This window comes from Hippoglossus stenolepis, chromosome 13 (genome assembly GCF_022539355.2).
Source record: "Hippoglossus stenolepis isolate QCI-W04-F060 chromosome 13, HSTE1.2, whole genome shotgun sequence".
NCBI classification, from domain to species: domain Eukaryota; kingdom Metazoa; phylum Chordata; class Actinopteri; order Pleuronectiformes; family Pleuronectidae; genus Hippoglossus; species Hippoglossus stenolepis.
This window is the reverse complement of record NC_061495.1, coordinates 19,976,668-19,990,248: the sequence shown is the minus strand read 5'-3', so window position 1 is coordinate 19,990,248 and position 13,581 is coordinate 19,976,668. Positions and strand designations below refer to the sequence as shown.

At 41.7% G+C, this 13,581-nt stretch overlaps 1 protein-coding gene across 2 annotated transcripts in view; it reads right to left on the bottom strand.

Annotated features, from left to right (window-relative positions):
• Window positions 1-13,581, bottom strand: part of slc49a4 (solute carrier family 49 member 4) — a 47,404-nt gene that overhangs the window by 13,697 nt on the left and 20,126 nt on the right. For both annotated transcript variants that reach the window (XM_035175496.2, XM_035175497.2), the window contains exons 6-7: window positions 6,851-6,918; window positions 418-545 (exon numbers count right to left, since the gene is read on the bottom strand). In XM_035175496.2, coding sequence (XP_035031387.1) covers window positions 418-545; window positions 6,851-6,918 — 196 coding nt within the window. The remainder of the gene's footprint in view (window positions 1-417; window positions 546-6,850; window positions 6,919-13,581) is intronic.

Below are 13,581 nucleotides of genomic sequence, written 5' to 3'. Positions count from 1 at the left end.
TGCGACCTGTCTAGGGTGTACCCTGCCTCTCACCCAGACCCTTGTGACCCCTTAATGATAAGTGGTAGAGATGGATGGATGGATCTTACAGCCTGTTTTGTTGGCTGACTTTGTCTTTTAAAGCAATGTGCAGGAGTAGAGGTCCGTATTTTGTGCAATGACAAAAAGATTCTACTCACTTACATGCTGGGGTATATGTAGTAAGTTGAAATATAGAAAACACACATGTGCTCGCGCTCACTGCAGACTCCACATATTAATTCAGAGTGGATTGGCCGGCCCTTGGCAAATCTATCTGGGCAAAAGCACCGGCCTGCCCACTCAATTCACTTTGGCTCTGGGTCGTATCAGAGCTCACCAGCTGCACCGTCTGTGTGTGCAATGTCACCTTGACAGCGACACTGCTTTCTGACCCACCTGCAGTGGACGGGAGGTGAGTATATCTGCTCAGACAGGTGAGTGTGAACCAGGTGGAGGACAGTGAGGCTCCTGCTAACATCAGCACCAGGATCAGCTTCAACATCCCCCTGATAGAGTCTGCAAACCTGCGGGGGTTGGGAGGGATGGAGGGGGACGGGGAGGACAAGGGAGGACAAGGGAGGAATGTCAAAAACACAAAAACATATTCAAGATACTGATCTCGAAAAGCACAAGGACAAAATGCAGACAAGATTACTGAAGGGAGTGAAGAAAGCTGCTTCAGAAACAAGAGGCATCCTTCATAAACAATGAGCAGCCATGTAATTTCTCAGTGTCTGCCGCTTCTGTGACTTGTGTCATCTTCTATTACGGGAGACATGCATTGTTTCAGAGAACAGCAAGATCATTTCCTCCTTCCACTTGTTTCCGAGTGTGTCGATTGTACTTGTCATTACACAAGCAGACACTGTTCCCAGAGTTGATTCAATTTGTCTCACCGGCTAAACAGACAGACTTGAGATGTGCGTTGCGTTATATTGTGGAAGACAAGAGATGTGGCCATTCTCAAACTCTGATCACCCGGCATCGTGGTTTTCCCTTTGTAGCTTTTTCCAAACACTCATAGTTCATTAGCTCCTCTGCTCCTCTGGGAAAGCATACATATGCTTACAAAAAGATTTGACGGAGCAACAGAAGCCTGTAGCAAAGACAGACACTAATTACTTTTGTTTTGTCGCTCACAGATGAGACGCTTAAGAGGAGAGAGCTGAACTTGACAATGAACTTATTGCACGAATAAAAAGAAATGCTGGAAACGGCTGATTAGCTTGGCGAAGTGTGAAGTTCTGTCAGTAGGCTGAGAGCCAGGGGAGGAGGGAAATCATGGTTTGGGCGGATAATGAGAACACCTCTGCTCAGAATATTCCAGGATGGCATTTTTAGATGCCACTAATGTCCTCTGGGATTTTATGAGCTGTCATTCACGGCCTCGACACATTACCGTTCGCAGGACATCCACAGGACACGCTACCTTTGGACTTCAAATCGTTGCGGGAGAATTTAGAGCAGAGCTGAGGGGCATAGCATGATGAATTCTGTCTTTTCTGATTAACAGATCTAAAGTCATCAAATTTTCTGAGCTGGTTGAGCTGAAAAAGGCAGCCGAGTCAGAGCTTGCCGCTACACAGAGATGCCTCGTTCCTCTGCCCACAGCAACACTCCTCAAATCTGCATCACGCATCTGCCACTGGCTGGCTCACGTCCACGACCCTTCAACCTCCCCCCGGTGCCAGAGAGGGATAAAAATCCTTAGCTTGCACACAGCCAAACTCTCATCTCTTTACATAGAGGATCACAGGCTACTCCCCCGTATCAGTTCCAATCGATCCTCTGGGCAGAATCACCATAAGTAGCTTATTTTGCGTACTCAACCTCTGACGGCCCCTGGGTCCACTTGATAAAGAGCTTGGTCACTGATTGCCAAGATAAGTCATGTGCCACATAGTTTGAATAAGAAGCGATTCAAATGAGCAGAATATGGATTTTGAAAACCACTGGATTAGAGCAGAGCTAAATATTTATGTTTTTAATGGTAAGGCCTGCAATATTTTCTTACTGATAACAAATTCTATAAAAGACAAACCCAACAGTCAATGCCACAAACAAGTAATGCCTGTGTTGTCAAAGCCTTGTTTACCCCCTTGTGCCACAGAGCGCTATTGTAATCCAAAAACACTCAACACTTCAGTGAGTCGCCCTGTTGCACTGATTGAAATGTTCCTTAATTATCACGAACATGGCCAACATACTTAATTTCTGGATAGTGGGAGGGCGTGGAAACATGTTGTTCATCTTTATAAACAGTCTATAAGTCAATCTCCCATAAAGAAAATTACCTTTTGTATAACAAATCTGCATCTCACTAGTTTATGTATTGTTAAAGAAAAACATGCCACAAATGTGTGAAAGTAGTGAAATATCTTGTTGGTTTTTCTGTTTTCATAGAATTTATAGACAATAAAGGAAATTACGAAATGACATTGAACAAGAAAACACTTCTCTCCAGTATTGCAAGTCTGGGAGAGCAAATGCCAATAAATTGCTGGAGGACTGCTAACTCACTAATAAAGGTATCGTTTAGTGTAATTCAGACGCCAGTTACACTACTCAGTGAGTAAAGAGGGTCATATCATCTCATGAGGCAATGTCAGAATTAAATGCCAATCTTTTACACTCCTCTTACAGGATTTATTGGCCATAAAGATGGGATCGGAATCAGATTCCATTTTCTGCTCCTCTTCCAGTGCCTGCAGGGTATGATGAAATATTATCATTTGGGGCTGTCTGTTTTTCGTGAGGGAGTTGCAGTAAATACCCAAATAGATGTAGACGGCATAATAAGATGACCAGTGTGCAATCACACGTCCCTGTTTGCAGGAAGCAGCTTATACTCATTTGTTTTTGCTCGACCTGGTCCCATTAACCTGGAGTGTTGTCTGGCGAAGACCTTTGTGATGAGTAGGGGAATAACATGGCTCCGTTTTCTGACACCTCCGCTCTCCCCTCTTTTCCAAGGGCTTGTAATGGTAAGATAATGAGGGACCCCTAGTATTTATTCTTCCCCTCCTCAATCTGAGAAAAAAAAAAAACAGCCTCCTCCAATCAGCCTCTACCAAGGCAACACAATCAAACAGTTGCCAGATGTTTTGTCAAATGTTTCCATGACGGGTGCCACACCTTGGAGCATCCTCCACTAGCAACTGAACCTGCTGCATTAAGCTCCCTGCCATTCAACTGGCAAGACACAGGCAATGAAATAATGTTTTTGGCAAAGGGCAACTGCTGATCCCCTAAGAAATGCAGCTTTGCAGCCACTTAAAATGTGAAACTGCAACACAAAGATCATTTAAAAGGGAGCCATTTTCTGGCCCCCTGTGGAAAACTGTGCTCAGCGTTGGCATGGTACTGTGCCAGCTGAGGGAGAGGGACGGCTAGCGGCATCTAATAAGTCACATCTAGACATTAACATCTTGAGGGCTTCTAGTGGGTGCACAGGGGACAAACATTGCTCTCTGCTCACTTCATTACCACAGGCTTTCTTGGGAATGTGTCTAATGATGCCACGTTACCGCAAGATGATGTAGAAGGAGAAGGAAAGAGCTGAGTGTTTAGTTTTAATGGAGTAGAGAGAGGAACAAGAAATTAAAAGCTAAAAAAAGGAAGTTGTCTGAATCGGAATCAGAGAACCGTGGTCATATTGCATCTAAGTTTCATTTCTTCATAGACTTTACGGTCAAAGAGGAGACATCCGCCCAATGACTAACGATACCAGGTCAGCTTCCTGTTTTACATCATCAACCACAAATCACAAGAGGCCAACACCTCAATTATTATCTATGTCAGCATTAGATTATTAGACAGATAGGCGTACAGTGAAAGGGTGTAAGGTTAAATAGTAATTAAATATATAACTTTGAATTTCTGAAATACCTACAATGAAATAATTATGTATGTAAGTTGTGTAACTACTTTTTAAAAGTGTATTCACTTTCATTGTGATCACATCCATCAACCTGAATTTAATAAATCCGTAACTTTCCATTTCAGCTTTTAGCCACACACACATAAACACCACTTTTCAAAACCAGCCGACAATCAATAGATTCAGAAAGCTGGCCTCACATTTTAAGGGTGAGTGAGGAAAACTGGAGTTGAAATAACAATGGAAAAGTATGATGTGTATTTGCCACTCAGAGGCTTTGGGGTCAAATAAGGAAGACAGCTTTTTGTCATCTTTGACTTTTTGTCCACAGAGTAAACTTTTAGACCTTTATTCGTGATCATTAAATAGTTATGATCAATAGCTCACTGCAAAAGTGCAGGAATCTCGGCCTCCCTGGTGATTAGGTAGCATTTATGGAGCCGCAGTCATATCAATAGACTGATACTTGAGACATGTTTGTTTTCATACTACAGATAATGCCCTGTCTTCACATAAACAGACAACGCATAATATACATACACAAAAATATCTAAAATCTTCCAGATATTAGGGAGTAAAAGATTTCTGATACTGCTATATCAGCTGATACTGTATATATTAACAATAATTTTACTTGTGGGACTTTGCAGCGTGGAATGTTGCTGACATTTTGGCCAGCGCTTGCTAACGCTACACTAACGAAAATCTCTTCTTCTTTGCAATCTTAAAAACAGTACTTGCCAGTGGCAGTACAGCTTTTGGAAAGGCGAAGAAGTGATTCCTGGGAAATTAAAATTTGTAGCCGTGGCATCGGATCGTTGCATAGACTCGCGTATTCATCAAAGACCAGACCTGGCATTTTCAACATCTCTAAAAATAAACATAATTTTTTTTTAAATTTACTTTAATTTGTAAATAAACGTTTTTATATATGTGTATAACAGAAAAAGTTAACGCACATACCGTAATGTTAGTGAAGGTCTCATATCAACAAATTCTAAACTGGACACAACTCACCGACATAATCAGTAAGTTCAAACTCATCCTACCAACCATGTGTAGTTGAACATAAAGCAAATAACATGCAGCCAATTCTTGAAGCTCAATTTCATTTAACTATCAAATGAAGCATCAAAGAAAGAATAATCCTTGGACTCAGAGTCAATGTAATCAACACCGATAATTCAACAGCTCTGTTTACATACACTCATCTTGTGCAGAAAACAGTTTCATTGATTATCAGTGGGAGTTATGGGCTCATTTCCCTGATTACAACTTAAAGAAAACAGTGGGGCTGCCTGGAAGTGCTGATTTGGCGTCAGCCTGCGATAAACATACAGTGGGCTCCAAAACTCTGATATAACTTTTCCTTATTCTAAGTGAATGGGTAAAGTGGCCTCAGACCTTTGGACTCCACTGTATATCTGTCAGAGCAGGGATGGAGGGGCTGCTTTTGCAGACTCCACACTTCGTCTCCGCAGTGTGGCTCGTTATTCATCGAGGGAGGTGAAGTGGCAGATGCATTAGAGTCGATTCCCCTCACTCTATCGCAGTGTTGCTGGATTCGGATCGTATATTAAAAGGAGAGTAGATTAGATGAAGAGAGCAAGAGAGAGACCTCACCTTAACTCAAGTCAACCACTTTTCTATAGAACAGGTGTATTATGTTATTAATGGGTTATAAACAGTCCAGCTTTCCTAGTGTCTAAATTACAAGTATATGCATACCAAGTGACCACTGTGAGGAAGATTCAAATGGAACAATCTTATTATCTTGTTATTCAGGTAACAGAGACAAAGGCAAAGCAATCACGTAGAAACAAATTTCCTTCAGGGGACCATAAAGTCTAGAACTTAAATTGATTATCTCTACATTTAAAGGACAGTTTGTTCTATTTTGGTGCTTTATTACATCAAATCGACAATAATTCCTGGAACAGGTGGTTTTTGACAGTGTGTCAACCTTCAGGTTGCAGATAGGTTGGATTTGTGCCTGTCACTAATCAAATGATTTTCTTCTCCCGTTTGAGTGACTTTAAACAACATAAACCATTCAAACATATTTTAAGTCATTTTTACTTCTTTAAATTGAGCTCCAGTAGTTCCCAACATTATTGTTAATGGTTAACATTTTTAACCCTTAAAAATTGTCTATTTCTGACCATTAATCATTTTTTACATAAAGAGGTAAAACTATCCAGTATTTTATAAAAGGGAAAAAATCCCCTTTTGTAGGAAAAATATGTATTTTCTTGTCCAATAATCTTACAAACCTTTTTAGGGTCCTGAGTCAGAGGTTAGGAACCAGTGATATACACCACTTGATTACATATTTTTGCTTCAGCAAGTACTTTTTCATGGTACTTTCAACAAATGTGTGTTCTTGACCTTTAAGAGTAGAGTAAAAGAATCTAAAAATGTTTTTACTGCTCCTGTTCAAAGATTTTCAACATTCTTCCTCACTGTGTTAAAGGATAATTCCACTTCATTTCAACTGGGCGTATTTCCTATAAATGTGGCTCAATGTGAACAGCTAACTCTATATTTATCACCTCCATTGAATATATTGTAGGAAACAAGTATTCCGACCCACCGAGGTCTGTACATGTAAATGAGGGGTTACAGTTAAAGCTTATTTTCTAATTTGATGCCTCAGCGGGTCCATCAAGTTCTCAGTGAGCTGGGTGGTATTAGCCTAATAATCAGACTGAATTGCCATTTTGTTTTCAACACTGAGTTACATAATAACATGGATGAGTAAGCTGTGTACAGGCTACCCATGTCCATGGAGTCTGTTTTGGGGAAATGTTAATTAGGGAGCCCATTCTAGGGAAGGTCTGCTACACATCAGCAGTCTAAACTCGCTTCACCAATCATATGGTATAACTTCATGTTGAAAACCAACAAAGGGAGACAGTTACGTCATAAAAAAAACAAAGCATCACTTACCTGGCCATTGCCACTCCGAACACACACCCGCCAACAGTCGACCAGAAACCAATCCAACCTGCATCCACCTGTGAAAAAAAGATAATGGGATGATGGAGGGTTAGAGTTACGAGAAAAGGCGAGGAAAGAGGGAGTAGAGTAGCAAAGGGAAGGTTATTTAGTGTTCAACATGCAATTCATGACTATGAGGACAGAGCTAGACAGGGAGCAAGTGTCTGCAGTCCACTGAGGCCTGTCAGTCAGTGGGTCTGGTAAATTGCCAGACAACATAAGTATAAGATGAGGTGTGTGTGTGTGTACAACAGACCGTTGTCTCTTTGCCTTAAAGTCAGAAGAAAAAAATGTTATGGCCAAGGGACTGCGGCAGAATCAATATGAGGTGAAGTGCACGCACGCACGCACACACACACAAAGCCAATCAGTGTGTGGCACCTAGGCGAGAACGTATCCAAGTGCCAATGAAGGTGTTTGGTTCCCATCAATCTCCCCGAGGCAATAACTCACATTCGACCAAATTCAACCAGATGGGAGATGAGACGGCGAGGGAGCAGAATCTCAAGTAGGATCTGATGCTTTTTGTTTAATCACACTCTGCAACGACCTGTCAGGAAGGTCTATAATGAAGAAAAGTGGACTATCAAAGTTATTAAATGTAAAACTTATTCTGGCTGAGTAAGTGATGAATGCCAAAATGTTATTATATTTTATCTAAATTACACTGCAAGTGTTCTGTGTGGGCCAACCGCCTGTAACACGCTAAATACTAATCAGAAAAGCATGCGTGTGCCGCCGTGAGGTGAACTCCACCTCCACCGAACAAAATATTTGATTAGCCAACATTTTTGATACCCACTATCCCCATGGCACCTACTGTATACCTGCTGCTCATTATATATGCAGGCAATGCAGAGCCAATGCAAGGGTTTTTAAGACGGGTTATGTCACATCGGTTTGTGCACCAATTTAGGAAGCGAAACACAAATTGCTTGCCAAGCCATTTCAATTCTGAGATGCAAATTCTGATGTTTCATGTGCGGGTGGAGAGTTAATTAACTGCAATACTCTTAGTGCCTGGAACCCTAAAAAAAGACCAGATTTGAAGCTTAATCACGTCTGGTATAGTGCGATTGTGTCAATAAGCTGGAGAGGACTGTTTTTAGGATGGGAAAAGCCAGGTCTTCAGGCTCTCGACACATTAACGTGTTTGTTTTCGTTAATTTTCTCTCGCAGTCTCTTATTATAAGCCATTTTAAACCAATAACCAAAGACCTCATCCTTAGCTTTATACCCCAACATGGTATTCCTACTCCACTTTGCAAGTAATCCCAGGACATCCACACAACAGTCTGTAATAGTGTTCTGTCTGAAGGCAGGGCATATATTCTGATAAACTTAAACAGTGCTCCAGAACTCTGAAAGTGGTTTTGTGAGGGAATAAAAACAGAAAGACTGAAATCAAACTGAAAGAAGCGGGACACGTTGGATCGGCCTTCTAGTTCTGTGCACTCTAAATGGCTCATCTCCATAATGGGAACAATTACAAATGACTGATGATCCCAGTACGGCACCTGTTTCCTGAGTCGTACTCATTATGGTAATGCTAAGCTCTGTGCTCAGTCCTTCCGTCTGCAGGTCGAACACATTTCCACCCCGCAGAGCTCACAGAACAGATGCTCAAACCTCAGCAGGCCACTGCTTTTACACGATCTTTTACAATCCCGCTTCCACATCAGATCCAAAGCAAGAATTACACACTAAAGCATTATCAGAGCATAACCTAACTCCCATCTCACCTATAATCACAGACACAATTGGCTGAATGGATCACTGCATGTATAAGAAGAGGTAAAGGTGTTCCTAATAAAGTGCGTGGTGAGGTGGACCATAGACTGTATAAGATGGATGACATTAAAGCTCTGAAAAGTGAAGCCAAAGCATCTCACTCACTCTCTGGTTACTGGCTGCAGAATAGGTCATAAACCCAGCCTCCTTCATGTTCATGGAGGGGACATGGGTCAAATGAAAAAGTTGAAATAAAAGATTGTTGCTGTAATTTTCAGTAGGATCTTGATACGACTGCTCCATTCCCTGATCACTACTGACAAGACTCTGGCCTATGATGTCATCATCAGGGCAAGATAGTAGCCTTCATATCCAGCATATTTTGACTTCATTTTGGGAAAGGAGGAGGAAGTGGAGACGCATTTTACATCTTTCCCTTATTCAGTTCAATTTCTGGATGGACCATGTCAATATAAAGTGAAAAGGTTTCCCCCAAATGCACCTATATCTGTGCCCTATAACAACAAGGGCTGGGGTTGAGAAGGTGGTGTGTGGCATTTAGCTGCAACACCCAGCTGTTACTCTTCCCACCACAGCTTCACCCGGAATCAATCCAGGTTCCTAATTATGCATTTTCCACCATGACAGATGTGACCAGAGCGCCGGATTGGTGTTGGATCAGTTTTTGGCATCTGTAGTGCTCTCTTTCTCCTATTTTACTCAATTGTTTTAGGGTCCTCAGCTGTTGAATGGGCACATGTTTTTGTTTTCCATCCAATAGATGGCAACATTTGTCTCTTTCTTCTATTTAATGACATCTGCTCCTGCTGCCTCAAAGGTCACCTTTCAGAGAGACTGCATGGCTGTCTGTGAAGACAGATGACAGAAGTATCTTTATCTTTTAAGAACCCTGAAGAAACAGCTAAAATAAATGCTGTCAAAGATTTGGGGAGGGTAGAGAATAAAGGATAGAAGAAGCAAGAGCTGGAAACCAGCTACAGATTAATGTCAAATAGATGTCAAATAGAACCCTGAAAACAACATTTGATATCTGAAATCAAAAATTCTATATTCGAAATGAGCACGACAGCATGCAGCACCAGACCCCCCGCTGTGAAACTAAGAGTACATATACAGGAAAGGGAGGGAAAGAAAGAGACCTCCAATTTTAGGCAGAAACCTTCAACAAGGACAGACGGTGTAAATAAACCAAGATAGCTGGAAATTGATATGTAGGTGAGGTGCATCACAGCATGTGCACTTAGGCAAAAAATGAGCATACTTGCATCCTGCCCATTTGGAGCTGGTAAGATAAGCGGTGAGCGATAGATGGAGGTAAGCTTTGTATAATAACAGACTTACACAGGCTACACAAAAAGAGTGGGCTTGGCTCCAGTTTAATACAACAATTATCAGTAAAGGAAAGGAGCATCCAACCGCACCAAAATCAACAAATTGTTGGTAAGCATTAGGAAATTAATAAAACATATAAAATTGTCCTTTGGACCTGACAGATTCAACAAACTTACAGCAGATAGGAAAACAGGATTAGTTACTGAGCACTCAAATATAGTTCCTTTAATGCTTTTGCCGGTTGTTTTGTGCTGCGGTGTCAATCAACATTTCCCATTCTGCATACACAACTTAGCTTTCGACAAAGCTATCAGAGCATTGTCTTTCATGGCCACCTTCAGAGAAACGTTAGTTGGCTCACCCACTCTCCAGACTTGGTTTCTCTGACGTGTGTCCTCGGGTCACTGTCCTTGGAGGACAGGCTGATTACCCACCTTTCCTTCATTTTTGACATTTGATGTCAGGAAGGACCTGTTTTCTAGTGTGCTACAGATTGGCTCGGTCCCCAATTTTCTGTCCGAATCCGTCTGCAGCCAGCCCAACCCGAACCAGACGGGAATTCAGTTTTTTTGTGCCAAAACCTGACGTGAGCCCTAATATAGTTTCAAACCTGTTGACAAAATCCGTTCAAAGATTGAATCGGGTATCCACACTCTAGCATGTGTCTGTGCTGCCACTTAGATATATGCGATGCAAGCAAAGTTAGGCAATGGAACTACAACGAAGTTCTGCAATGCATGAGGTGAACCCATTCAATCTGAATGGGGTACCATTGAAGTCTCCAATGTGGTCTAAGGGTGCTTGAGTACTTATGAGGCCTTGTGAGATTCAACAAAAAGACAAATCAGTATTTGTTTTCCCACAGTTCAATTTGACTTGGAGAACAAACTGTGCGTGAAGAACAAAGCAAACTTTCAGAACTCTTCTGTTGCATTCGTACTCCTCCAACTCACCTTGGAAGACTGAATAATTTATTTATTTTTAACCTCAAAGTTTTGTACCAAAGAGATCCTGTAACATACCTCACCTCACTTCAACATGCTCTTATTCATCTCCTTAACTAACATGGATAAAAGAAATGTGGAGGAGAAAAAAAAACTCTTTTGAGAACAAATGAAAGATTTGGCGTGCGCTCTGCTCCCTCTTGACAGGCGTATAAAGAGAGAGGTGCGACTGGAAGTGTCTCATCCTCCGCTCTCCTGTATGTGATATCCTCTTAAGTGGCACCTGTTTGATGACAACCTTGAAAAAATCCTCAGTTTGTCTTTCAACATACTGCTGCGTCGAAACCTGAAAGATTCAAACAGTACAAAGCTTTTTTTCTTTGACCTGCACCTTAAAACCAGCCCTACTTCCTATTTTGACTATCTCAGACTGCAGATAAAGAGCGGGCATGCAAATGGTGAATTGCAATTGATGGCGTCAAACACAAAAGATGGACAGAAGCGCGGAGTCTTTCCTCTTTTAGGATTCCTGGGAATATGACTCAATCTGTTGTTTGTACAGTAAATTACTTTCTGAACATTAAAGAGGGCAAGAGCAAGTCGATAAAGCACTACAGACAAGCTCAGCTGTCAGGAGGCCTTCTACTTCACTGAAATACACCTCTCATGTCAGTTAAGGACTCCTGGAGAATTATTCCTCAAGTCATCTCCAGTATTTTATATACGTTTCTTTCGGTGCATTGACTTTAAGAAGCATGAAGCTCCAGTTACGTTTGACGGATTAGTCATGACACAAATGTAATGACAACATGACGCCTCTCGCTTTATACTTGTGCTTGAGGTGCCATGATTAGGTGAAGTCTTCTCCTAAATGATTGGTGTTGTAGCAGAGAAAAATGCAACCAAACCACGGGAAAAGGCCAAGAAGAAGAGGAAACACTAACAGAATGGCTTTAGCTCTTTTTTTACTCCATGAGCACCGCTTCAGGCCTGTGCATGCTTCTTTGCCTTGACAACCCATTTGCGGAGGTTTTTTAATAGTTTTCTGCAGAATACCTTATCTTTACCAACAGTCTCTGCAATCTCCCGAGAGGTGCCATCTGGGCATCTCTTTGCTCCCTCATTGATGAGGGGTCATAGAAATGTCTGTAGCGACAGACCTGTTCGCAGGTCTTATCTTATGTTCAGCTCAGTCTACGTTGCGCAAAACACTTGATGCGCGCAAGTCAAAAAAAGTTGGGTGGTGCGGACCAGCCGAGACAAAACCACATGCCAGTTTCTGAAAATGTTTCTATAATGCAACACTGAGACCAAGAGAAACCACACTGGTATTTATCCCTTTGTTCATCTGAGTTGGCTACATTTGTGAAAGGCTCAGATTGGAAAATCAAATCTGGCAAATCAAATGGCAAGCTACTCTTGCTGCTTCCTTTTTATGCATAAATACTATGCTAAGCTTCCTTTCATTCTATTCTTGTTTGCAATGAATCCACCTGAAGGGTAACCAAGAGGAAAACTAAAGTGTTGGGTAGAATAAGTGCTGCCCTACTCTGCACATTTTCACAAAAAACGTCCAAAATAGCAGTATTGACAAAGGATTGAACCTTTTGGATGGAATGCTGTTTGAAATTGCTTCCCACACAAACATTTCTTGGAAACGTATGCGCTGAAGAAAACGCCCACTCACAGCTGCAGTGCCAAGAAAAGGATGAGAACCCTTTTGAATCACCTGTGTTTCCTGCAATAATTATCCATAACATATAATCTGATCTTAATCTAGGTCACAGGTGTAGACAAACACAACGTGTGTAAGGTAATAACACTCAAATATAATCGTTTGTGTTGTTAATGAACATACCCAATAAACATTCACAGAACCTAGGGAAAAAGTAAGTGAAGACTTTGGATTTAATAAAACAAGTAGCTACAGCTCAGACCTGCACAATGCACGGGAGGAATTTTGGATCATTCTTCCGACAGAACTGCTTCAGTTCAGCCATTATCTTAGGGTGTCTGGTGTGAACGACTCTCTTAATATACTCCACAGCATCTTACGTCAGGTCTGGGCTCTGACTGAACCACTCCAAAAGATGGATTCTGTAGTACTTTCATTTCAATGATTAGAGTCATTGTGCTGCTGCATCACCTAACCTGGTGAACTATTGCTGGGCACAGCCATGCCAGAGCAAACTCTGGTGGAGGCCCACAGTGGTCCTGATGTCCGACCTGAGTGTAGGGGCGGAAGCCAGGCTGACATTGTGATGTAAGATGTCTGGATAAACTTGGGAATTCACTGTTCCCTCAATAATGTCGAGTTGCCCAATCCTTGAGCAAAAGCAGTCCCAAATCATAATCTTTGCTTCACCATGCTTCACCTTTGGGATGAGGTTTGTTGGTGTGCAGTGCCCTTTTCACACCATACTTAGCTGTGTGTTCTTCCCCAACAACTCAACTGTAGTCTACAAAACATTTTTCCAGTAGGATTATGCAGTTTCAATGTGCTCTTTGGAATACTAGTTATTTATGAGCTGTTAATTTCGTTTTGGAGAAAAGTTGTTTCCTCCGTCACGTCCTGCCATGAGCACTGCGCACACGCACCATGATTTGCATACGGTGGAGTGATGAACAAAGATGTTAACCAGCTCCAATGAA